Source organism: Nasonia vitripennis, assembly GCF_009193385.2.
Source record: "Nasonia vitripennis strain AsymCx chromosome 3 unlocalized genomic scaffold, Nvit_psr_1.1 chr3_random0009, whole genome shotgun sequence".
Classification (NCBI taxonomy): domain Eukaryota; kingdom Metazoa; phylum Arthropoda; class Insecta; order Hymenoptera; family Pteromalidae; genus Nasonia; species Nasonia vitripennis.
In genome coordinates, this window is record NW_022279629.1 from 1720552 (window position 1) to 1746909 (window position 26358).

Here is a 26358-nt window from a genome sequence, read left to right on the forward strand (position 1 = left end):
CCATTCCGTTCTTGTCCGACATGTTGAAATTCCACATTTCCTAAGACTTCCATGTTTCATCACGTGTTCTTGGGATGAAGGTTCACTCTGTTTCTGTCGTTTGGGGAGACGTTTGGAAGATAACCAAAATTTTGTTTTCCGAAATTATTATTTCAAAGAATAGATTCAATGTATGAATGTTTTCAACCGTTAGCCCGCCACTCAAACGTGATCTCTAACACGGAAGGATTTGCGAAATGAAATAAACTTATCCAATTACAGTATAAGATCTCAAAATTTATCAGTAAAAAATACTGATATGATTCCACATACCATGCAAGAGAATGAAAACACTTATTTGTCAATAGTTTATTTCTACATAAAGATAACAAATTGAACTCTGACAAAAAAGTGTTATATAGGTTTTCGTCTCGATTTTACCTCCAGAATCGATTCCCGCATTCAGATTTTGAAAATTATGATTTTTTTTGTAATTTGTTTAAATAATTTGTTATAAACAATTGCAAATGACATAAGAAAAATACGTATATTTTATTTTTCACTTATGCAAAGGATAGCACAGTTTGTTTGTCGCTATCTCAACCAGTCTTAGGATGGGCTTTAATGGGATATAGTTAAAAATCTATATAAACACGCACAAATTTATGATTAAACAGCATGCCGATTAGTCACAAAATTCGTACTTAGTTTTCACTCCAATACTTTATACGTCTCCGCTATTTTTGCGATTTTTATAGATCTTGTCAAATGGGAGGCACAAACGTATTCTGACCTCGAAATTATATAAATATCTATGAACGACTTTTTATTGACCGTTTCGCCTACTTAAACGGATTTAACTGCCACTTAACAAATTTATACTTATTTTTCCTCAAGTTCGACTATAGAAATGGACATTGCTTTTTTTATAGATCCAGAAAACACAGAAGCATCAGAATTACAGCGTAAATTAGAATTATTAAACAATACAATGGATCAAGAAACCAGAATTGAACAAGTGCGACGTCAAATGATTTATAATATCGGTCATTGTAAGTTTTACTTTTATTTATCTTTTTAATTATCTTCTAGCATTCGATGCCTTACCTGCTAGCTTTGCTGCAAAAAATATCTTTTTAATTATCTTCTAGCATTCGATGCCTTACCTGCTAGCTTTGCTGTAAAAAATATCACGGATAATTCATCTTTGAATTTGCAAGCCCTAAGATTTTTTAGGCCCATCTTATGAAAGTTTAAAATTAGTGAGCCTCAAAATTTGAGACTAAATTTTAATTAGTTTGAACCTATAATTGATTCTGCCCTAACGGCACAAAAACATTTTAAAAATATTTAAAAAATATTTTACATCACAAATGAAATGTTTCTGCAATCATTTTATGCATATTTATATAATATTTTTAGTATCTCATTAGTCCTTGGGTAAAAATATATCTAACAAATATATATATATAAAAAAAAAATATTTTAAAAACATTTTGAAACATTTGCAAAACATTCTTAACATATTTTAAAATATTGTGTAATATTTTCAATAGATTACAAGAATATTTCATTGAAAATTGCTGACAAAAATTAAACAAATATTTGTAAATATTTATAAAATCTATTAATAGACCAGTCTACACTGTAAAATCCATTCTTAAATGTTGGTTTTGTGCGCGTGTGTGTGTGTGAGTTTATCTAGCTTATCACTATAACGAGTGTGGAGGATGACTGGGATAGGTAGTGTTGAATAAAGTACATAGGTAAGTGAGTAGAAATATTTATATATTTTTAACAATTATATTTATTCAAAACTCTTTAACGAAATATAATTATAGTTATGTATCCTTACATATAGTTGTATTTAAGTATGCGACTAGGTTATATAAATGTAAATTAACAAACTCGTATATGATATAAACATCTTCTAAAGCTAAATATATATTTTTATCTTTTAATAATTGATCTATCTTATCTACAAGCGTCTCGTCAAAATGTTGTGCACAGCTCAAGAAAGGCGTATCGACTGGCACAAAGCTTGTATTGGTAGGTGGTTTTATTTGGTTTTTCAAAGAGCGCCATCTAGTCTCAACCGCTGTAATCCACTAAAACTTGTCGTGACTAGTCAATCTCCAACAGATTGTCGTACTTAACATAAATTATACAATTTACAACAGTATCTAATGCGTCATTAAATCTCACGTCAATTCTCACACTACCTCTTCTGATTAAATTCTAATGGGTGTCATTGTTGGCCGATAAATCGGGCGTCAAATCGAATGCAAAAAGACAGTAGCCATTTGGGTATGCATCGCGTGTTATCGAATTACCGGCATTTGAGAAATGTACCCCCGTACCCGAGAAGAGTGTGTGGTACGCATCCACATACATCTTTGTTTTTTTGAAGTCAGGCTGCAGTGGTTTTGATGGGACTTGTACACCGTCCACAAACAAACACAATAAATTGATATTGAAATTTTTGAAATTAAACAGATTGAGTTTTGTATCGCCGTTATAAGCCTTATTTTTAATAAATCAAATTATGATTTTTATGGCAATTGACCCAGTATCACATTATCTATCGACTGACCATGCACACTACTGTTCAGGGTTACGTTTTTCACCTCTACCCGTGTAAGCGGGTACTTTGCTGTCACTTTAGAAAGCATTTTTTCGTAAACCAATGAAATGCTCGGATTAACCCTTACGCGGCGAACAAATAGGGTCGCCTCGGTTATGTGTACAGTATACGCAAAATCTGGATCCATTAGACAGAAGCTGTTACGAGAACGCACAAGACGTACACGTACCTCAACACCACCAAGTAGTAGTCTATCCATATTTAGCACATCCACATGTAAGTAGCCCAATAAATCAATTTTATTATTTATCATAACTGCTTGTCGTCTAAAGAATCCCGCATTACCGGCATCAGTGTTATCCATTTCACCGGCCGTGTCATCATACCACAAGACGCTGCTCATATGTGGGTTTTTTGCCGCTGGTCCGTAATTTAATAACGTCTCAATGTACGATCTGTATGCGTTGGCGTTATTTGGCGGTGATACTGGTTTTTGATTAAAAAATACATTCACCTGATTGAACAGCGAATGCATAAAATTGTTCACAGGACCGACGACTGGTACTGACGCATCCTTTTCTAATGGCTTCGTCGGTATTATATTCACACGTAGACTCAACATTGTATGCGCTAAATCTAGATATTTACAATTGCCAGGGATCGTAAATTCTATTGGTGCTTGATCGGTAAGTGACGAAATTGGCTTAGACTGCACCCAATGAAAACGCTCAATTACCGTCTGTATTGGCGGCAATTCAACGAGTGATAACTCCGGTACAGATGATAATGACGTGTCACAAGCGACTTCAACGAGTCACAAGAGTCAGTGTGTAGATAAGCCATATTTTTTTCTAGTTAGTATAGTGAGTATAGGTATACCGTTCAAAAAGAGTCTTTTAATTGACAAAGATATCTTTAGCTACTGCTGACGATGCTGCTTTAGTTGTAGATTTCTTTCTCTTCTTTTTTTCCTGCGTAGTTGTCACGCACCTACCAGCTCCACGACCAAAGTCTGACTGCGCCTTTTGTGTCATTTGTGTTTCTTATACTTAGCTTTCTTTGTCTCACCACCCCCCACCTCTCCCCCTTCCTGTTTATCCGGCGCCATGATTTTATTCATTATTTGTTCAGCTTTGCGTTTGAGATTATCTCCACTTTCGCACACGCGCTTACTTAACACTTCTCTCAAAGGCCTGTTCTCATTCACCACATCATCCATGATCTTTGTACTAGCACGAGCAGCCTCTTTATTGTCAAACTTAGCGACACGCTTCACAAGAGGTAAAGCACCGCGAAATAAACCTTTGAAATAACTGCCAATGCCCGCGCCAGTCTGATAACGCCTACGACCAATGAAGTGCCACCGTCAACGCACCGTAGTCAAATAGGACAGGATGTCCATGCTCGCCTCTTATATCTATCTCGATTGACTAAAAAGACGAGGACAACAAGGGCAGATACATTGGAGGGGTAAAATTCTGAATTTGCATTCTACCGTAAGTATAATCATGTAACTAAAGAGTCACAGCATGTAGCAGTTGTGAACAAAAATCACCTGTCACATAAGGCTGACAAATACTGCTATAAACCATCAGCACGCTCGGTAAACCATTTGCAAGATTTGCCGGTCTATTGCCGATAACGTAGCTGTCTTTTTTACCATCAAAAGTTAATAATTCACCACTTTGAAAACCTAATACTTCACACAACTTTTCAGATAGAGAGAATGAGTGAGTACAACCAGCGCACTTATTCTCAGTGCAGGTGTATTTGACTTGAATAAGATGATCTTTCACATTGTTGAGGTTATTTATCTTGCTCAAAAGAGTATGAAGACTGTCATAAACGCTACATTTTATTTGACTAAAAGTCTCCCGATAATCATCATCGTCATCACCATCATCATCATCATCATCATTATCATCATCATCATCATCATCATCATCACCATCATCATCAATCCGTAACTTATTGTCAGTGTAAGTAGCGCGTGTGGGTTTTCTCGTTATACAAACGACTCCCTCTCTTCTCTCCTTAATATATATGTGTTGAAAGGTAAGAGGTATTTGAATTTCGGTAAGACCGACGCACCAATTGCCGTGCAGACAGAAATTTTGGGGGAGTTGTGTGGTAAAGCGATTGGCAGTGTTCTCGGGGTAAACATATTTACTGCAACTATTGGACAAAACCATGTAGAATTCATCCGTCATTATCATCGTCATTGTTTTGAAGATTTACAAGATCTTTAGCAGACACCCAAGAATTAGATTTTTTAGGGTACCCCTTCCAACTCACAAAATACTCCTTCCTCTTTTCTTTGCCCCTACTGCATAATACCTGGTCGATATGAAAAACATCACCAGACAAATCTTTGCGCATTCTACTCACCTGCTGTTCGTAGGAATAGCCGTCAATTTTTTCACCCACCAGATCCTCGAGTGTGTAGACGGGCGGCTGTCTCCTCGTATCGACCTTTATAATCCTAAATAATTCCAGAGTCCAGCCACCGTCGTATGCTTTTCGAAAGGCTGTCCGAGCACGACTAACTCATAATTTTTCATGAGCTTTAGCTGCATTATACATATTCACGCTAGATGGCGTCATTTTTATTGCGCTATGCTACCAATTATTGTATGATTGTACAATACCGTCCAGCACGTCAATGTAGCGTCTTGTATTGAGATGTGTAAAGTAGCGCCATATTCACTCTTTAAGAGTTCTGATAAAATGCTCGGCGACTGTTGCCTTAACGTCAGGGTCTCGCACAGCACGGTAAATAATGTTTCTTTTTTTCAACTAATTCTGCACTTCCCGTCCAATGAATTCCTTACCCTTGTCCGTTTGAAAGTATATAGGCTGCCTGCCATCGTTTCGCTATGAAATCTGCCCCAGACCACTGACCACACTTTTAGCCATTTTATCACGAAGTGGCTCAACCCATGCGTACTTTGTAAGCACATCAATGACCACCAGTAAGTAGCTGTATTGATCATTATACGTTTTGAGAGAGCGAAGGTTAGATAAATCAGCCTCCCACAACTCGTACGAATTGAAAACCTGGTAAAAGCGACGAGGAAAACGATATCGCACCATTTTATGCATTGTGTGCGCATCCTGACTCTCAAGCCACTCTCTCACCTCGTTCGAGCGAAATTTTTTGCGTGTGGCTCGCACAAGCCTGCCTCCACCAGCGTATGCTGATGGAGCTGGCAAGCCATAGAAGAGTTTTTCAAGCTTGCTCTTCATTCGTTGACTGTCTCCTGCCAACTAATCTCGACCTCTTTCTCCTTGTACGTTTTATAGCCTGTCAGAATCGTCGATAAACCCTATAAAAAGTGATTTTACCGACCATACACAAAACAGTTAATAAAGCGACGCTTTTCTCCTCACTACCTGACGACTCAGATAGCATGCGTGAAAAATCACGCTTAGCCAGTTGACGATCGGCTTCAGTATGCCCCCCCACCATCGCCACTACCGCCACCACCACCACCACGACTACTACTACCACCACAGCCATTATTGCGCGAATATGCGATATCGTGCTCGAGGCAGGCTCTATCCAGAGGGTTTCTGCCGGTCTCAGCACGTGCCAGTCTCTCCTCAAGATGAGTACCCGGCCCGAGAAACTAGTATCCCGGTATACCTCGAAAGGCATTCCATTGATTAGCATGTCCAGCACACTAGATGACTCTGTGTTTACTCTTTGTGGTGCTGCCATCTTATATGGCCAAGCTTGGGTTCTTTTAGTACTACTTTTTTTTAGCAGGTGGTGCTACATATCTTATTAAGTATCTACCGTGGTGTCAACTGCTGCACGACTGCTGCCACCTCGTTTTCTCTTTTTATCACCTTTGTGATATTTAAAAAATGTCAAATTATTCGGATCTAGTGTTTTCTTTCCGTCGTAGTCCTCCTACTCCTCGTCGTTGTCGTCGTCCTCGTCACTAGCGCTTCCACTGGATGCTAGTTGTTGTTGTTGTTGTTGTCGTCCCGGTACAGATAATAATGACGTGTCAGAAGCGACTTCAACGAGTCACAAGAGTCAGTGTGTAGAAAAGCCATATTTTTTTCTAGTTAGTATAGTGAGTATAGGTATACCGTTCAAAAAGAGAGTCTTTTAGTTGACAAAGATATATTTAGCTACTGCTGACGATGCTGCTTTAGTTGTAGATTTCTTTCTCTTCTTTTTTTTCTGCGTGGTTGTCACGCACCTACCAGCTCCACGACCAAAGTCTGACTGCGCTTTTTGTGTCATTGACGTGTCAGAAGCAGTCAGCAGAGAATTGTTATTGCCGCTACTGTTAGATTCTTCTGCTACAGCAGTCGCTATAGCAAGATGAAGTTTATTATTCTCTATAAATTCCAGAGGTACGTGTGCCTTACGAAGTACGCGAACAAACTGATCGAAGCTACGAGAAGGCGGCCTTTTTCTACGTCTCACAGCTTCGTTCACCAAGTCTACAATATTAACACTTCGTGCACGCTCGCCATCTACCGTAATCATACCGAGTTTTTTCCAGGCAATGCTACCAGATCGACGTGGGCTATTCATTAGATTTCGTGCATTTTGATGAAGACTTGGTACACTATTGATAATATGTAGATCAGCTATTACTTCACCATCACCATTTGTAGTAATAGAGTGCAGTGGTGGTAATGTTTTACCGACTGTAGGCAACAACAACTCATTACCGGCTTCATCATCCTTGCTACTTTGTTTTTTGTAGTGTAGGAACTGTTGCAACACCTGCTGGTACATAGAGTACTTTTGCCGATCATCCAATTCACACAAGTTCAAAATCTTATTCATCTTGTCATCCAGTCGTAATACCTCTGAGCCCGGTGTCTGAACTGTGTTGAGGTAGTTGTCATTACTACTGCCAGCCCCACACTCGTCTGTGATAATCGTTTTGTCGGTGGTGGTGGTGGTGCTGCTGCTGTTATTGGTAAACATTGACGTTTTTGCTGCTGCTGCTGCTGCTGCTGTCTCACACTCTCGATACACTCTTGAGGCACTGAAATCATTTTCCTAGCATGCTCCATGCTGATCAAACAGGTTTCACTATTACTGGCACAAGGTTTTGAGCTTTAATTAAAAGTCTCTTGCGAGTCTCTATTGCGTGTCCCGGAGCTATGATTTTGGGCAGTAATGGTGCGTGTTTACATAACTTCCTCTTATAACGTCTGCTCAGTGGTACGTTTCCACGCAGAATATTCAGTACACACTCAACCAGGCTTATCACAACTTTGGGGCAGGCTTGACGCAGCAGAGCTGTGCGCTTTCAATATATGCAGATACTTCCGTCTAATGTGATAGTGATGACGCTGCTGATGTCGCTGACTTGATGTTGGCTGTGGTGGCGCTACTGTTGCTGCTGCTGATGGTGCTGCTGTCGACGTTGCTCGATCTATCACACACGAATGACTGGCACATTTTCGGTGACGAAGTTGCTTTTAATATGTTTGCGCGGCACATACACATACTGATGCCGATCGAACGGAAATATGCACGTGCGATACCGGCAATTTTCCGATGTATCCTGCTTTAAGTCCAACAGTAGATAATGGAATGGTCGAGAGACAGCATCGCTATATGCTTTTTACAAAAATTTCGTATCCTCGGGATGAAGCTGTCGGGACAGATGCTGTAGCTGCGAGCGGTCGCGAGGGTTCTTAAAAATAAGTATGTAATTTTAGTTCAACAATATTTCTCGCTGACTCTGATGAAAGAAATTTTGCGAGAGAAATAAAATACTCAAATTACAATGATGGCTGCCCTTGACAAATAGATTAACTGCACTCGCACTAGACGACTCGCGCATCAGATCGTCGAGAATCAAGAGTTTTGGTCGTTCGGGATTTCCACTGTAGTCTTCCGGCTTTGGCAATCCCTCGTGAAATTCAATATTACCACCTGCAAATTCCTTATAAGCAGGCTGTCATTCTGTATAGTAGAGTAATATACGGTCAAATTGTGTATCGCTCATCTGTGCGATATATTTGAGGAAATTGCCGACAAACACGGTCTTACGCGCACATTCAAAATTGATCTTTTCGGATGCTGATGCATTCAATCGGATACCTTTAACGTCAAGTAAAAAGGTCAATAAATAAGACTCAAACAAATAATTATGAAGTTAGAAAATATATTGAAATAAATTATAAATCTAATACAAAAACGAGAAAATAGACTACACAAAAAAAATAATAACTAAAACGCAAACTTAAAAGTACTTAATTAAAAAATGAGCAATATAACGTGATTGGATTTAGGATTCGAGCTAACTGGATGAGGAGTTAGAGCGAAGTGACGACGCGTCGCAGACACGCGCCCATGCAAACCCGAGCACTCGAACCGCCGAAAACCCGGGCCCGCTGAAACAAAGGCGCTTTTCCGAGGACTACCGAAGGGACTCGAAGCAGTGCGCGGTCCTCTATATCTATAGCTATAAGCGCAGTCATGCACCCGCGCGAACGCCTCCCACCACTCAACTCTCTGGCCTGGCAGTCACAGATCAGCCCTTTAGCTTTTCTGCACTGAAAGTGACCTTCAAAATCCGTGGAGTAAAACTCTCTACTGAGGTCGTGGCAGTCTAGAAATGATTATAAAACCACTCCTAACCGTGCTGGCCTATCGCCAAGAAACGCCTTGTCGATTCGCGCATGTGAGAATTAAATAGCGTAGAAACGTTCGCTAAACTAAATAATACTAGGAAAAATAAATATTAATAAAAATAAATACATGGCACTGCTCTTATACCTAGTAGCCCTCGGTTACGCCCGGAACACTTACATACACACGATTCACGACCGTCAGGTGTTAGATACTTATAGGCATAAAATTTTGGTCCGCCTAAACAAAGGATGTAATGTATGTACCTAACCCATAGCCCACCAACTCGTCAGTAAGTTGTCCTAAAAATGGTCCCGTTGACGGCTCATACTTGCATCCGTTCTCTCGGCTCATATCCACTATAGAATCTGTGTCATAGTATAGCACGCGTTCTCCCAGTGGCTCGAGCTCGGAGTAAAGCTTGAGCCAAGCCAGAGCAGTAGTTTAAGCAGCGATAACCACGTTGCACTGTGGAGACGGCTCAATTTCGGCATCCTCGTCATTATTTACCAAACTAACGTAGAGGATTTCATCGTTGGCCGGCAGTATAGAATTCACAACTATATCGGGGCTAGTTAGTAGCTCGAACAATCTTTGTGGGTCTTTTACTATCTCAGTTTTTGTCATGTTTTCGCGTTGCCCAAATTTTCCCCAGAACGAGTTAAGACATAGCTTTGCCACGGAGCGTAGACCAGCATTGAATTTTATCCGACTTTTGTCGAGTTTTATGCCCTCCTCTTGCTCAAAGTTCTGAATATAGCGATCCATTGCTTGCGCATCATCATTTCTACACTCTGGTGGGTATCCCGATGCATAGGTCTTTTCCGCAAAGAATTTATCAATGTACTTATGAAAGAGACCACCTTTACACGTCCGCTTGTCGAATTGTGTAATTTTATACAACCATATATCAAATACCTTAGTAATAACGTAACCAAATTCCACGGCTTTTATAAGCTTTCAGCCACCCAGGTACCGACAAAAGCGCGAGCGTTCACGTCTTCGTGTTTACAGTCTTCCTGATACATAGACTCGGCACACGATCTACATATCGGAAATAGTAGCTTATTATGCATTTTTACGAGCAGAATAGGAGGGTAAAGATTTTTCGGCGGTAACACCTCGCACATCAGCAGACTGTCAATCTGGCTGATGTCGTTGTCAGGGCCAACTACACGCGCACACTCAACCTCACCCACATAAAGTTTCGGATGACCGACGGGATAGCGACCATATTTGCAAATGTACGGGCATAATGAGCATACATCGACATATTTAATTTTTTTCATTCTCGCAAATATCTTAAGATTTTATCGTGTTACTCGTGCGACCACCGAAAAATGCATCTCGCGGATTAAATGGTGTATGCCAGTCTTTTGTGACCTCTTTTATAAACGTCATCATCTGCTCGTTCCCACTGTACTCGTGATCAAAATCACACTCCCACTTCTCAATGAGACAATACCCGTGTCTCCTAATTTTTCCCGAAACTCTAAGTGTTTTCTTGTACCGCTCGTCCATACTCTTGCCATTAACGATTGACAAATCACGACCATCAGCGTAGCAGCGAACACAACCATGACAATTACACCCGTGGAACTGCAGTACAACTTTCTCATTGTTTTGTAACATGCAAAATCCATCCACCAGAGAGCCTTCGGGCAGTCTCTTTTCACGCAAATTTACAGAATGCTGTATCGGCCAGCCTGTCTCATGCTCCATCCACGTGAGCCATTGTGCTGCTTTAAGCGATTGTTTATTTGCTCGATGATAGTCACCCGACGGTATAATCCCGATTGTATTTTTTTTCAAAAATTGTTTGCGGTACACGCGCATACGTGACGATGCGATAGTTACGTACTCTAGGAACGGATCTGTCGAGCCGCATTCGATAAATGTCTTTCTGAAGGCAAGACATGCTAGTCTTAATATCTTAAAGTCCTGCTTACAATACTTGATGATCTCGTTTTGAAAATCAAAAATGTAATTTTGTCCTTTTCTATCGGCGTACCACTCTAAGAATGTTCTTCGCTTCTCGACACCCATCGAGTCGGGTGAGTACCTCTCTACGGGTGGCATCTCACCCACATAGTTCTGATTCCCCGGTCTGTTGAATAAGTGGAAGAATGTTCCCTTCTCAATACCGCCGCCAAGTCCGTAAGCTTTCGGTAAAGCGCTCAAAGCTATATGCAAATAATTTATACTATCGAGAAAATTTATGTAGGCAGACTTCATCATAATTATTTTTGACCCTTTTAGAAATACGGAAGGCATTTCACGCAAATTTTTGCGCTTCACCAAATATTTCAACACGAACTGTGCGTCGAATCCTCGAGCATTGTGCGCGATACAGATCACGTGTGCAATATTTTTTCTACGATTCAAGGCTAAGTCTACTAACTGTTTCACCGGATCGTCCATGAATACATGCTCTCGCACCCCGCAAAAATTACACGACTTAGAAATATTTTCGTGATCCAGACATGCGCTACATACCTGCTGTACTACACACAGATTGACATTGTGTATATGTGCCTTATCGTCACCCAATACGGGCTCCGACTGTTGTGTCCGAAATCATAAGTTAAGTATAAGGTCTGTGTTTTCGTGGTAGTACTAGCCGCCTGCTGCCGTGTTTCAGCTATGGGCCGCATAAAACTCTCTCTCCCTCTCTCTCTCTCTCTCTTTTTTTATATTTATAGAAAAGAGCTACCTCGTTCGTTGTGTCAATTTCGAGTTGTCTCACCGCGTAGACATAAGAAGTTAGTTAAAGCCATAGCATTGTACCTGGCGCCGGCACATGGACGCACGAGAAGAATTGTGACTCGGCAGTTTAGAATAGTTAGTCATTCTGGCGTTTGCGGATTCCGTTTGACGAAAAAGTAAGAATGAGTAAGTAGAGTGTAAAATGATTTATTGAGTGGGTTCGCTGGTTGTTACTCAAGCCTTGAGACGCATGTGAGTCACGCGGGGTATCTCCTTCCGTACGTTGTTGTGTTTTTCACCGTTATCTTGGTTTGCGGGTTAATTTATTAATAAACACGGATTTCTGATTGTTCTCGGGGCTGCACCTTCGGTTCTAAAAAACAATAAGAATATTGCAGCAATATTGTTATTGTTTGTTTGAAATGCAATCCGAAAATGGACATTACACTATACAGCAATATTGCTGAACAGTATCCAGAATATTCAATAATCTGCTTGCAATATTTTCGAATCTGCTAATGCAACCTTCAGAAAATACTGCCGAAAGATTGGGTGCTATATGGGCGTTTACGAGCCGCAGAAAAGTTCAAAATCAACTACACGAGCCCAAAAAGTCACTGGTACCGCTATGATTGCGTCCCCATGCCACGCGCGGAAGACCGGTTCACCGGGCTCGGCGCGGCCATGACGGCGCTCCCACGCCACGCGCGGGAGACTAACTTATCGACTGCCAGCACCGCCATGATGGCGTCGCCACGCCGAGTGGCAGCGAGGTGGGGAGCCCACTACATCAGGGCCACGGAACTTTGTGAAGCTATCTTGGCGCTGAAGAAACACCCGGTCGGCCAACTGACGCCACGGAACGGCGCGCAGCCACATCGCCTGCGTCGCATACTCAGTTACAGGGCGTCGCTCACGCGACTCGTCGGCTAACTCCAAACTTCAATTATTTTAGACTTTACACAGCTCAACGCTTAGCGGGCCCACGGCAAAGTCACCAAGTGACTGGCGAAAGTGATCCTGGCACGCCTCATGGCCGACTGGACGAGAGGCCAGGTCGACAGCAACCTTCGGATGCTCGAGGGCTACTGGGGCTCCTTCCATATATGCAGTACTTGCTGGATGACGAGTTCACGGAGGTACAGAGAGTTTATGTCACAGCGAGAGGCAGACTATTTGACATGCTGACGCCCCCTCCCGCGGTAGTCGGTGCCGCCCCCTCGCCTGCCAACGGACCAACCGCCTGCTACCGAACTTCTAGCCGAGCAGCGAAGATCGATGTGCCAAATCCAGTAGGTGGCACGAAGATTGGGAGGAATTCAGGGTCTTGTTCCGAGCCCTGGTCCACAATGACCTGGGCCTCGACGACGTTCAACGCCTGTTCCACCTTAAAGCCGCCGTCCAAGGTGACGCTAAGGCTGCCCTGGACAACTACCCTATCACCGGCTCCTGCTTCGCGCCAGCCTGGGTACTACTGGAGTTTCGCTATGACCAACGCCGCGTTCTGGTGCAGGACCACTACAAAGCGATCCTGCGCATGCGGCCTCTCAAAGAGGAGTCGGCCGCGGGCATCCAGCGAATCGCCGACGAGCTGGAGAAGCACCGATCACAGCTCATTAAACTCGGACACCTGAACTGGGACGACTGGTTTGTGACTTTCGCGAGTCTAAACATGGACCCGATCACACGACGCGATTGGAAGCTCGAGATCAGCGGGGTCGACCCGTTTTCACCCGAGTTCTTCCCGTCTTATGACCGACTCAGAAGCTTCCTCCAAAGTCGACATTTGATGTTGCAGTCCCTCGAAGAACACGGCATACGCAACCCAGCAGGCTCCCGAGTGATCCGCAGCCTTATCACGACAGCTTCACCCATCGGGAGCGCCGCTGCGGAAGTCACTGAGTGCGAAGCATACCGCTTCTTCACGACAGACTCTTCGGGACCGAGCTTTGCCACGACACTTGCACTGAGCACGAGCAGCCTTTCAGCAGCTGGCGGCCGGCACTGCCTCGCCTGCAACGAGCAGCACTACATCGGACGCTGCGAGACGTTCAGAAGCCTTGGAGCCACGGAGCGCCGACCGAGCCGGGCACTCATCGCGAAACTGCCCGTCGCAGTCTTCTTGCCGAACGTGCAGTGGCCAGCACCACACGCTGATGCACGAAGGCGCGGGAAAACATCTCGCCGCTCCCTACAGGGCACAGCCATCGTCGAAGCAGCCTCAACGATCACTGGTCGCGGCCACGACCTCAGCCCTTCCCGCCGCGGATGACGTGCCGCCGCAGTGGACCGAGACCAAGGCCGAGAGCAGCAGCCAAGACCACACATGACTGGACGTCCTCCCCACAGTGGTCCTTCGGGCCGGATAAATCACGACAACGAAGACGGACTTCAAGCCTACGAGATGGAGATGCAATACGAAGAGAGCAACGAAGGAAGTAAGCAAATTAGCATTTATAACTGTCAATGCTGTGCCCACGCGGGGTCGCCAAACTGCGCCCGCGTGGAGCCAACAGCAACGTAATTACCGCGATACGCGCGAGAGACCGACCTACCGGTTCCGGCGAAGCCATCAAGAACCCGACGACCACTGATGTGATGCAGCCGAACCACCGTCGCAGCCCTGCTTTCAACGCGGGCCCTCTGGCCACGATCTTCTCGCCCGACCTCTGTCTCACTCAATGCTGACCACCTCACGGCGGGCGGCAATCATTCCGTTCACGGAACGGGGCGGGCGGGATGTTGGATTTGAATATTGGTGCCCCTACCGAACTCGACCGGCTACCCTTGACACCTCCTAGATGGCTCTTTCAGCCGCACGACTCCCTCCTATCCCCTTCTCTCTCAGACCAAAGCAGCCTCCTAAGCCGCTTCCTCAAGCCAGTACAGTTTAAACCTCAACCCGGGACAGACACCGCGCTGCCTCAACCTACAACATTTCAATAAAGTTACCCTACCCGAACTCGCAGTTATCGTTTCATCACCCCCAAACCAACATTAATAAATAATAATACTGGTGTTGATTAATAAAAATTTTAGTAAACAATAATACTATTATTTCTAAATATTTATGGCTGTGTAAAAAAACAGCCAATTAACTCCAGCTTTATATCCACGATAAACGTGAAAATCGATACATGCGTTTCAAAAACTATAGGTACACTAAGGGCTAAGTGGACTTTTTAACCTCGTATGGTTTACAGTAGTCGTCTTTGGCTCGTGCTACCTCGCCTTCGACTCGTACTGTAAACTCCACACTTGGTCTAAAAAGCCCACTTTTGGCCCTTGGTACAATATACCATTATACATCTATAACTATAAGCGTGCGAGTTTATTTAACTATAATTATTCTAAATGAATTATACTTTTTAGCACATGAACATTTTGCAAATAAATACTTTTCTTATATTTTTACTGAATACACGATTGTTTGTTCACAGCGGGTTACTCGGAGGATTCAGATTATACATCTGATTTAAATTATCCAATTGGTGGACAAGGAGCAAACAGTTCAGCATCGCAATTTCGAACAGCTGCAAATCAGTTAGCAACACCACAGCGCTCTATAGAGACCTCTAGAGAAAATAGTTACGAACGTGATGAACAACAGGTACATATTTATTTTAATTTTTTAAGTAAGACAAGTTTTTAAGATGTTTTATATAAATATATATTTTTATTAAAGAACAATGATTAATATTTAGGTTAGGATTCGACGCAATACTGAAAAATCTTAAATTATATCATGAAATACCGTTTACCAAGAGTAAAAATTGGGCTACTTTTAGTGTGTGAGAAGTTTGCAGTATGAGTCAACGGCGACTACGTCTCTAAGCCAAAGTCAAGTACAAAAAGTCCTCTCATAGCTACTACGCGCACATCAAGGGTGACTGCGAGGATGCCTAGAGCAAGCAAGAGACAAAGCTAGAGAGATATAAGCGAACACCATAGGAAATATGCAGCATCCAAGCTTCTGATTGACCGCCCCTACCTTTCCGCACCTACTAATACATACACACAGAGGGGATGACGGTGAGGGTGCTATCGAGTATAAAAGGCCCAGGACACAAGGCCCAAACGAGCAGTATCTCTTGAAAATTATCGCAACGCGAAATCTCTGCCCGAATCCGGACCGGTACGTCGCGTCGGACTTTAACTTTTACGTGTAACTCCTGACAGGACTAAGAATATTTTTAGTCTATCAAAAACTTAGAATATTTTTGACAGTTCGAAAACTTAGAATATTTTCGATCATATCGGACTTATACAGAATATGACGTTTGTCGTTTGTAGTTTCTGAGGAAAAATTATAATTGTTGTACGATACACCAGTTAGCATGACTCACTAAATATTCTCTTCCTCTCTTCCTCTTTATTACAATTCGTCGCGCGAAAAGTTGATCACATCTTCCAAAAGTCTAACATAATATTTGTCCGTGATACAATCGTAACGATAGGAGTGATGTCCTACTTAACTAATTACTAAGGGAAGATTAGTTTGCATTATAAATCTCAGTGTTGAATTTAGACTAAAAATACATAAAGATCAATGGCGGTTTCAAAAGCCTTTCCGGTGACTACTGGAGGCTGTTCTATCTTAGATCGCGAAGGTAGTCAGGCACAGATGTCGCTAAGTTTTGTCGTCATCTGTGCTTATAAAGCAAATCAACCCGTAGAGTTACTATCCGGCGACAACTCTCATAAGTTTAGGACATAACACATAATATGGATTCACGCGTTTATCTTAACTATAAATCGGTAAATTTCAAAAATTTCAAAATATAACACACAAATTAAAAATGTGCAGTATGCAACAAAATTTTGTGAGCGGGCAAAAAAAGTCATGTAACATTTTTTTGCCTGCTGGTAAACAAAAAGCTAGAGCTTTATTACGCCCCTCAATAGGTACGGAAAACTCTAAAATTGTACATGTAGTACAAAATATAAATAGTACTGAGAATTTAGGAAGTTTTATACATTACTGATATGACAATGCTCGAAACTGCTAGCATTCATTTCTCTCACTCCCTTTAGATCGGTCTGGAAACCAAGGATAAGAAAGCGTGGCTTTTCCAACTGATAAAATGCCTTAACTGTCAAAACATATCTTAATGTGGTGTGAAGCAGTGGATATTCATACAGCTCTCAACTATGAAAACTCATATCAATCAATTTACTCTTCCGAATGTATCTAAGTAGACGACCCTTACGTATGTTGGAGAGCACTACATTAGCCATTCAATTATTATCAATACAATTTTGAATTCTAAATATGTAGCTGTTGTTAGTTGCTGTCGTTAGTTGCAGGTGTCGTAGGTGTTTAAATAATAGCATTTAAATCATTACTCGATCAACTAAATATTTGTTTATGCTTTACATTGCCTGCTATTTTACGATAATCTTTAGCAAAGCCTGAAATCATACTCAAAGGTATAAAAATAACAAAGTAGCCATCACTATTCATTAAAACATCGAGTCAGCTAGCGTTTTGAATGATAAGACTCTGACTGAGGTTGATCGATACCCATTCTTCCATGAGAGTAGATAAATTAACGTCCTTACATTTATGGATCTCGATAGCATTAATCTCATATCTGATTTCCTCAAACATATGACAGATGGAGAGATAGATTATATATACATTAGAAAACTCTCTTAATGACAAAATCGAAATATTGTTAAAAAAGCAAAATAATATTTCGAATAGTACTGATATACACAACAACAAAAAATGGGTAAAGAATTTGTCTATTGTTGATCTCCCTCCTGATGTTATAGATGTTGTTTTAATGGGTCATAATTTTAATACTAATTCTAGCCACAATCAACAAGATATGTTAATTACTATAAAGAGTTTTGAAAACAGTGTACGAAACTTTCACTCGAATGATGTTTGCACACTTTCTTTTTTTTTTTGTTTATCCAGAGAGTTGGAGAAATGCTTAATGCACCATCACAGGAGCCGTGCGAGGCTCCCCGTGTGTGAGACTCTCCTGGCGTGGGAAAACGCCAGGTATACTCACTAAAACTCCACTTCTCGTAGGGCCGCGAAAACCCCCCCGGTAACGGCTTTCGCATTCCTTCGGGGGGTCGCCTGTCTTAAGCTGTGCTAGCCGTCAACTAGTCTTGTAAACAACCGTCATTGTTTTTCGCGTCGAGAACCGTCTCCAAGTACGCCGTTATCTGGTCCCAGTTCTGCTTGCTGTCAAGCATCGTTTCAACTACCGTCTCGGGCGTGAACGCCCCTATCGTCAGCTCCAGTGCTCTACGCTTTTCAGCCCAGTGAGGGCAGTCAAAAAACGTGTGTCTCACGTCGCTCCATCCATCACCGCAGTACTTACACCCCGTGTTGCCACCCTGTTCATCGCGAACAGGTAGCTCGTAAAGTATCCGTGACCGGAGAAAAACTGGGTAAGGTAAAAGTTGACCTCCCCCCATTTCCTGTCCACCCACGGGCCCACATATTTTATAAGGGCCCTAGTCCATCTAGCATTTGGACAATCGGTCTACCTAGTCTGCCAATTGCGCATTGTTATTTCTCTTTCTTCCGCGGCAATTGAGGTGCTATTCGACACTAAACGAGCCTCGTAGATCCGCTTGCGTTCAATCGCAAGAAGATCTACGGGGATTATCCCCGCGATTACCATCGATGCCTCGGCCGCGACCGTCCGGTAGGAGCATGATATTCTAAGGGCCCCCCTTCACTGTACCGCCATAATCTTTTTGCGATACTTATTCATAGTCATAGCGTCGGCCCACACCTCTGCTCCATATAACAGGATAGAGTTAGTGGTCACCATGAGTAGCCGCCAAACTGTTGGCCTAGGCCCACAGACGTTAGCCATGAGTCGGCTAAGTTGCGCTATTCTAGATGTAGCTTTTTTACAGACGAGATCTAGGTGCTCCCCGTAGTTCAACTTCGTGTCTAGAGTTATTCTTAGATACTTGGCAGGTGGTTTCGTCGTTATAGTCTCGCTGCCTACCTTCTTGGGTATGATGGTCGGTATCCGCTTTCCTGTCAATAGGACAATTTCGGTCTTATCAAGTGCTAAAGTCAATCCGTGGTTCGCTTGCGCGATGCCCACATTCCGTGCTGTTATAACCGCTGCCACGTCGTCGGCGTATCCAACGAGCATCGCCTAAGATTCATAAAACAAATTTTCCCCTAAGACCAATTATATCTACTGTCGATAGCCCTACAATTTTCTAGCAAAAATAATTGACAAGAATTTGAGACTTTGTTTGAAGAAACTGTTGTCACATATACTCTGACCGACGTTGCAGAGATATGGAGAGAGCTTGAAAATCTTGGTATTACTACCTCTAAATCTTCTCCACCTGCTCGGTTCTCTCCAGATGCTCTCAAAAAACACTTTAGTTCCATTTCAAATGATCCTCAAGCTCCATCTGTTGAGGAGTATCTGCGAACCCTTGAGAGTCTAGACCTCCCTGAATATTTCATCTTCAGGGCTATCACAGAGTCGGACGTGTTGGCTGCAGTATCACACTTCAATACCCAGGCCAGGGGAAGCGATGGCATCTTACAAGTTGTAATCTCCAAAGCATTGCCAATACTCGCTCCTTTACTTTGTCAAATTTTCAACCTGTCTGAGCGAGGCACGCTTTCCTTCCACCTGGAAGTCATCGCTCGTAAGAGCATTAAACAAGATCAACTCTCCAAAAGCTGTAACAGACTACCGTCCGATTTCTCTACTTTGTTTCCTATCCAAGGCGTTGGAGTGGCTGGTGCACAATCAAATCTCTGAATACCTTGAAACAAGACTTTATCTTGACAACTTCCAAACTGGTTTTCGCACTGGCCACAGCACGCAGTCCGGCTTAATTAAGCTGACTGATGAAGTCAGGCTTGGGATAGATAGGAAGAAGGTCACTCTTCTACTAACAATTCAGCTATAATGCATTTGAAAGAGAATAAAATTGACTGAATGAATCGACCGCTTTGTTCAGCAGATACAATGAAAAAGGTGATTTTTTTTTAATTTATATCTCTGAAACTAAACATCATAACCTCACGAAAAAAATCATGTCGATGGGTCACGTGTCAAATTATATCCCACTAAAATTTGAAATGATTTGACTACTTATTTTTTCAGTAATAAATCGAAAACTGAAAAAATTTTGTGTCTCGTTTCGAGTTTTTTTGTGCCTTGATTGATGATTACGGACGCAAAAAGGCCTTATTGCACTTGAGATTTCGGGAAAAAGTAGAAATTTTTTGTGTTTTGGCTAAGTTTATTGCACAGCTTTCAAACTCCTATGGTTCGTAAGATATCAAAGTTTCAATTTTTTTTTTGAAAATTTTTTAATTTCTTATATCTCTAAAACAATGTAGTCAAATGCTTCAAAATTTTATTTAGTGATTCACTATAAAAAAAGCTATCTGCTGCTGAAATTTTAAATGATTTCGTTGAGCGGTTTTCAACTAAAGAGCTAAAATGTAAAGATCGTTTTCTCGAAAATTGCGCGAGCAACCTATCTAACGAATAGCCTGTTGTTTTGATGGTTAGGTTTGTTAGGAACACATGTAAACATAAGTGAATTTCCGTGAAAAAAAATTGACGACATCAGTGTTCATATTCTATAATAAAAAAACAGAGGGGTCTGCAAACTTTTAGACAATGAACCATCCAAAACTTATATTAAATTATGTATCAAAGACCGCCTTATATATTAGCAAGCAGATGTATAGATATATTAAAACAGTATGTTATTTATTGGACCTATAAATTTAGTTGGAGTAAGCTACTTACCAATTAATTGGCAGCGATTTTTTAAAATTTTTTTATTTTACTTTACAGTTTATGCTTATAGAACCATTTCATGAGTTTGAAGTTGTGCAATGCACAGGTCGTCTTATAGCTTAGTTTATGATTTGTGCATACTGTGACGCACTTAAAATATAGTTTTGACGGATAGACAACTGTTTGATGCTGTGAACAGGAAATTTGAATCGTTGAAGCCATTTTTGCTTTTATGCACTCATGGCAAAAATTATTGATGCGTCATGTAAAGCGGCACGAAGCAAGTTTCCAATTTAAGTGTAGTCATATCCATCCGTTTCTACCTGATGCCATTATAATTATGTTTGAGCCAATTGTTTTCCCTTTGCATTTTGTCTGAGAGTTTTTTCCATGAGAAGGGGTTTTTGAATGATAGAACAACAGGATCACTATTTTTCCTGAGAGGTATGATTGCTAATTCCTTTAGAATATAATCTTCTCCGGTTTGCTTTAAACCAGTAATGTCTACTGCATAATCCATTTTTCAGTGCAGCCACGACGAGCTTCTTGACATCCCCACTGATAGGATTGTACTTAACGATACAATCTTGTAAGATCAGACAGTAGGCTGAAGTGTTAGCGGGAAAATCTTTTTTAGCCTCAAATTCCAGACGTACATCGACAGGAGCGCTCTTAAGAGATTCGTTTTGTTGTGAACAGTCAACAACTACGAGTGGTGCTAAGTTGAGAAACGAAGACTTTGTCAGCAGCGGTTGCGGATCTTTTCCATAGTAGGATTTTTGAAAATTAGCGTACATATCGTAGAGAATGGCAAACTGATTTTTAGATATGTCGAGATTCATATTGTTGTATGGATAATATTGTGAATTCAAGAAAAGTTTCACATTACTCAACTCGCAATTGTCGAATCGACTGGCGTTCTCGATGATTTTCTCTTTGTTTGTAGTCCAAGGATCACAAAACGAGGTTTTTCCAATTGATTTGATGTTTTCACAGTCCAGACGTGTTTAGTAGTGCTTGGGAGAAAAGGATATTCAAATAACTTCCAAGAACGGAAACACATGGAGATAGGATATCCTTACAAATGAAATTCAATAGCTGGATTTTTTGTTTATCACATGCAACAACATATGGCATCAACCACTCTATCTTTGATACTTTCACATCGTAATCTTCATAAGTAGTTACACCAGATGCTACAGTACCTTCCTGGATTATTACGTTCAAGTCGCTTCTCAATCTTGTGAAAATGAGCTTATGGTTCATATTAACTATAATCTTTTTATAGTCTTCTGCAAAACCCAAGATCATACCTAGTGGGATCGCAACGTCAAAATTTCCCTTATCATCTACGACCGATTTGATATCGTCTTATAATATATCTAACAGATAACAAATGGCATTATTGACAAATTTAGTTTTAGCAAGTGCTGCTGATCCACCTTTTTCTCGCAATTTTCTACATATATGGATAGAGATGAGTATGGTTGATGTGCGTGTACTTCGTAATGAGCAATAGACTCATCGAATACGACACCTGATCGAATGCTCAGAATTTCGTCCATTTTTCTGGAAGCAGCAAAGAATTATGCACATGAATTTTTTCCGCGAACTTTTAGTCCTAGACTTTTCAGAAGCTGAATGCTCTTGCGTGTTAACGGTTTGAGTTTCTTCGGTCGACTGATGACTGGTTGTCATGATAACTGATTTATATACGATCCAGAATTCTAAACGATGCCCATTATACAGATTTGATGTGAAGTCTAATAGTGATTTCCTCCCCTCAAAAATTCACTAAATTTCCATCCTGATCGACCATTTGAATTTGTAGATGATCTATGCACTTGACACTGACGGGTAGATATATTACGTGTGACGGAACTTCTATGATTTTTTATCTCGGAGGCACTCTGGGAAAAAACTCATAGATTGTATGAACTTGCTTATTATTGATATAAGCACCTCCAGTAATATTGCACTCAACTCCGAGTGCATTGATTCTCAATATTTTCACTGGTAAATTAGAGCTGTGTTAAATGTTTTCTTCAAGAGTGCGAGGAGCAAAGCCAAGGAGACGACCTATGGAATCGTAAGGTATGAGATCTATCGGATGACTGCAGAGAATTTCACTTCTAAGAGTATTGTTGTTAGCTTTCAAAGAGAATTCGATTCCTTTGGATTTCAAAGTTGCTTGAAAAAATTGATTAATAGCATAAATCTCATAAGTGTCAATAGAAATATTAATAATAATATCTCCGTTTAGTATCAGTATATTATTTGAATAGTCAATATTGGGAATAGAGTTAATTGATAAAAGTTCAACTAAACCCAAGACAAAATTTTTATGCTTTGGTAGTTCAATCGAAGGAAAATATTGCGCTTCTAAGACAGATGAGTTTTCTGAGAGACTCAGAGTGAAGCTATCTTCCATGACTGATCGGAAGATAATGATTTTATTCGTCTGTGAGCACCTCTTCTATAGTCTCCCAGCTATGAAAAAAAGACAAAGATGGCCACATATAAAACTATCAAAATAAATCACTTCAGGACCATGTTTGCGATAGCAAACCCAGTGAGTGCCTCTATTTTAAAAGTCGTCCAAGGTAACCACTGCTGTTTCATTATGCCACGGACTATTGGGAGGTAGATTATTTCTCATGAAAACACCTCGGAAATCTGAGATTTTCATCATATAAGCATATTTTTTAGATCGTAGTCAGTCGGTGGACGATTTGGCAAAGTTAAATCGAAGTTTTTTTTCTACTGACTTGATGACCACGACTGATATGAGGTTTCATAAATAATCCTATTCCAGTTTTATTGGGTTTAAGATAAAGACCTTTGCCTAAAGCAATTGCTTCCATGGTCTTATTATGCCTGTTACTTTCTTCATGATTTTTCTGCGCAGCTTTAGCATCATTAACTGCTTTAGCTATTCCAGCAGCACCTCCTGCTAGAGCATTGGTAGCACTTAGTCCTGCGAACAATGGAATGATAAAAGGAAGAACTCCACCAATTTTTGATGGAAGCGGCAGAACACGTGGAATTATAACTTTTTTCTTTCCACTTACACTTTTAACAGCTTGACGTGCACCCTTCAAGGCTGAATGAACAATCTTGCGAGAACATTTACTTGTTGACATTAATTTTTTAGCCGCAGTCACTAACTTATTAAATTTCAGTCCCATTCCAGTTTTTCATTTTAATTTCATAGCATTGCTAACAGCAAAAGCAAAAGCTTTTTCGCCAAGACTAGCATCCTTAGCTCTGACACGTTGCATAGTTTCCTTAGCAAACATCTTGTCAACAGCTTTACGATCTCTGTTTTTATCGGAGTAAGCTAGGTCATGTTTTTTACACACCTGATCAAGCGGATTAATACCAGGATCTCTTCTTTTCATTCGCTTTTTCAATTTGGTTCCGGGACTGCAGTATCGATATCCAGGAATATGCATTTCAACAGGTAAGTTATTCATAACTTTATCAAGCAATCTATAGCCTTTTGGCTGTTTCTGAGATTTGTGTATGATCATCTTTCTTCGAGTGTTGATTCACAACTGACGTTCATGGTATAAAACGAGCGTTTATATTTCAAGAGCTCAATGTTAAATCTGACTCTGTTGTATGAACATGGATTTTACCGAGCAGAACATTAAACTCCCTGTCACGAATTTAAATTTTGGAAAAGAGAAGAGAAAGAAGCGTCATGGGAAATTACTACCAGATAGTATACGAGCAGTATTCTGTGGTCCATCAAACTGAGGAAACACAAATAGTTTAATGGCTTTAATTACAGACCCCAATGGTCTTAGGTTTGAAAATTTGTATGTATACTCTAAATCCTTGAATCAGCCAAAGTATCAATTTCTCAAATACGTCTGGGATCCGATTCAAGGAGTATCGTATCTTCCGTTCAGTGAGCATGATTCTGTAGTATCTCCAGATGAAGCCCTTCCGAATTCAATTATGATTTTTGATGATGTGGCATATGAGAAGCAGGATAACGTCAGAGCATTCTTCTGTATGGGGAGATATAAGAGTGTAGATAGTTTCTATCTATGTCAATCTTATGCTCATAGAGGAAAACATCTCATTAGGGATAATGTCAATTTGTTAGTAATTTATCGACAAGATTATCTAAATCTTAAACATATCTATAAAGATCATGATCACATGTGAATATCGATTTAACTTTCAATGAATTTCGGAATCTTTGTTCTAAATGTTGGAAAAATGATAGACCGATAAATGAGGATAGACACAGAAAAGGATTTGACTGTTTTGCAATAAAAAAGGAATTATGAGTCTCAAACTTACAGTTGATACTCTAAAACCAGTCATCACACCACTTGAGAAACTTGTTGAGATGAAAAGTGAAAGCCCACTACAGCAACCATCCAATCACATTATAGATCAAAACAACAGTATAAAAATGAAAAAACGACGATGACGACGACGACGACGACGATGATGATGATGATGATGATGATGATGATGATGATGATGATGATGATGAAAAAATTCAGCAAAGATGAATCTATCCGAATGTCGAGAAGTAATGAATATAAAAATATCTTAGCATTAATGTTCCGCAGCACTCCACGTAAAAAGAACAACAGCAGCGAAGGAGAACTCATACCTAAATATAAAATAGCTAAGAAAAATTCTTCCATTGATCTGGTCCACTGGGATGATCCAAATGAGCTTTCTGAGAGACTTCGACTATTTATTGCCAAACGATCAGCTGGAAATAATAATCACGACAATGAAATCCAGTCGATTATTGAGGAATTACGTAAAGCTGGGCATATATGTATATTGACAGGCAACTAGTACTACTATGTACATTACAGGCATCAGTACTACTATGAGTCTCGATGTGTTTGGAAGAAAACTTGAGGGCTCGCAAGTGAGTCGTGGTCCTCCAGGCATTGGTTTCAATTTTACACCGGACGGTGATTTTGATTAAAAAATAAGCGACTTTGCAACCTAGGACAGCCCTATCATCCAAACGATGCAATCACCTTTCATTCACTGAAAGTTATTCTATAAACTGAAGTTAATTATATAGCTGCTAAACTTGCTGGAATTGGTGAAGTTATAGAAGAATATAAGCAGCAAGTTGAAAAACATCAATTGGAAGTAAATGCAAAATTGCGTTATCTTTATAGTACAACTCTACGCAATTACTCTGGTGTTGATTATATCATTGAAGAAGTGAATAAACAATTAAAAGTTCGTATAGAAGAATTTCCAGATAGATTTTCATTAACTGTAAACGAAGATGGAACGTCATAGAGTAGCTGAAGAGCTGCACAAGCCTGCACGTGGGCGATACAAGAGAATAAAATATGACATACGTGGAATAGACGAGTCTTGACAAGCTGATCTTGTAGAAATGATACCATATTCTAAAAAAAACAAAGGTTTTCATTACTTACTCACTGTCATAGATATATTTTCAAAGTATGCATGGGCCGTCCCAGTCAAGTCAAAGAGTGCTAATGATGTTACTACAGCTATGAAGTCAATACTAAAAGAAGGACGAGTACCAAAGAATCGACAAACTGACCAAGGAAAAGAATTTTACAATTCAATTTTCAAAAACTTATGAAGAAGCACAATATACACTTATACTCTTCACATAGTAATCTTCATGCAAGTATATGCGAACGATTCAATAGAACGTTAAAAAATGCAATGTGGATAGA

The 26358-nt window shown here is 40.7% G+C and overlaps 1 protein-coding gene across 7 annotated transcripts in view; it reads left to right on the forward strand.

The window, feature by feature from the left end:
• LOC107981437 (protein unc-13 homolog A) overlaps window positions 1–26358 on the forward strand; it is an 893220-nt gene that overhangs the window by 220321 nt on the left and 646541 nt on the right. For 3 of the 7 annotated variants that reach the window (XM_031927059.2, XM_031927063.2, XM_031927060.2), the window contains 2 exons: window positions 912–1031; window positions 15326–15495. In XM_031927059.2, coding sequence (XP_031782919.1) covers window positions 912–1031; window positions 15326–15495 — 290 coding nt within the window. The remainder of the gene's footprint in view (window positions 1–911; window positions 1032–15325; window positions 15496–26358) is intronic. The other 4 variants (XM_032601854.1, XM_032601855.1, XM_031927062.2 and 1 more) reach the window with 2 other exon arrangements.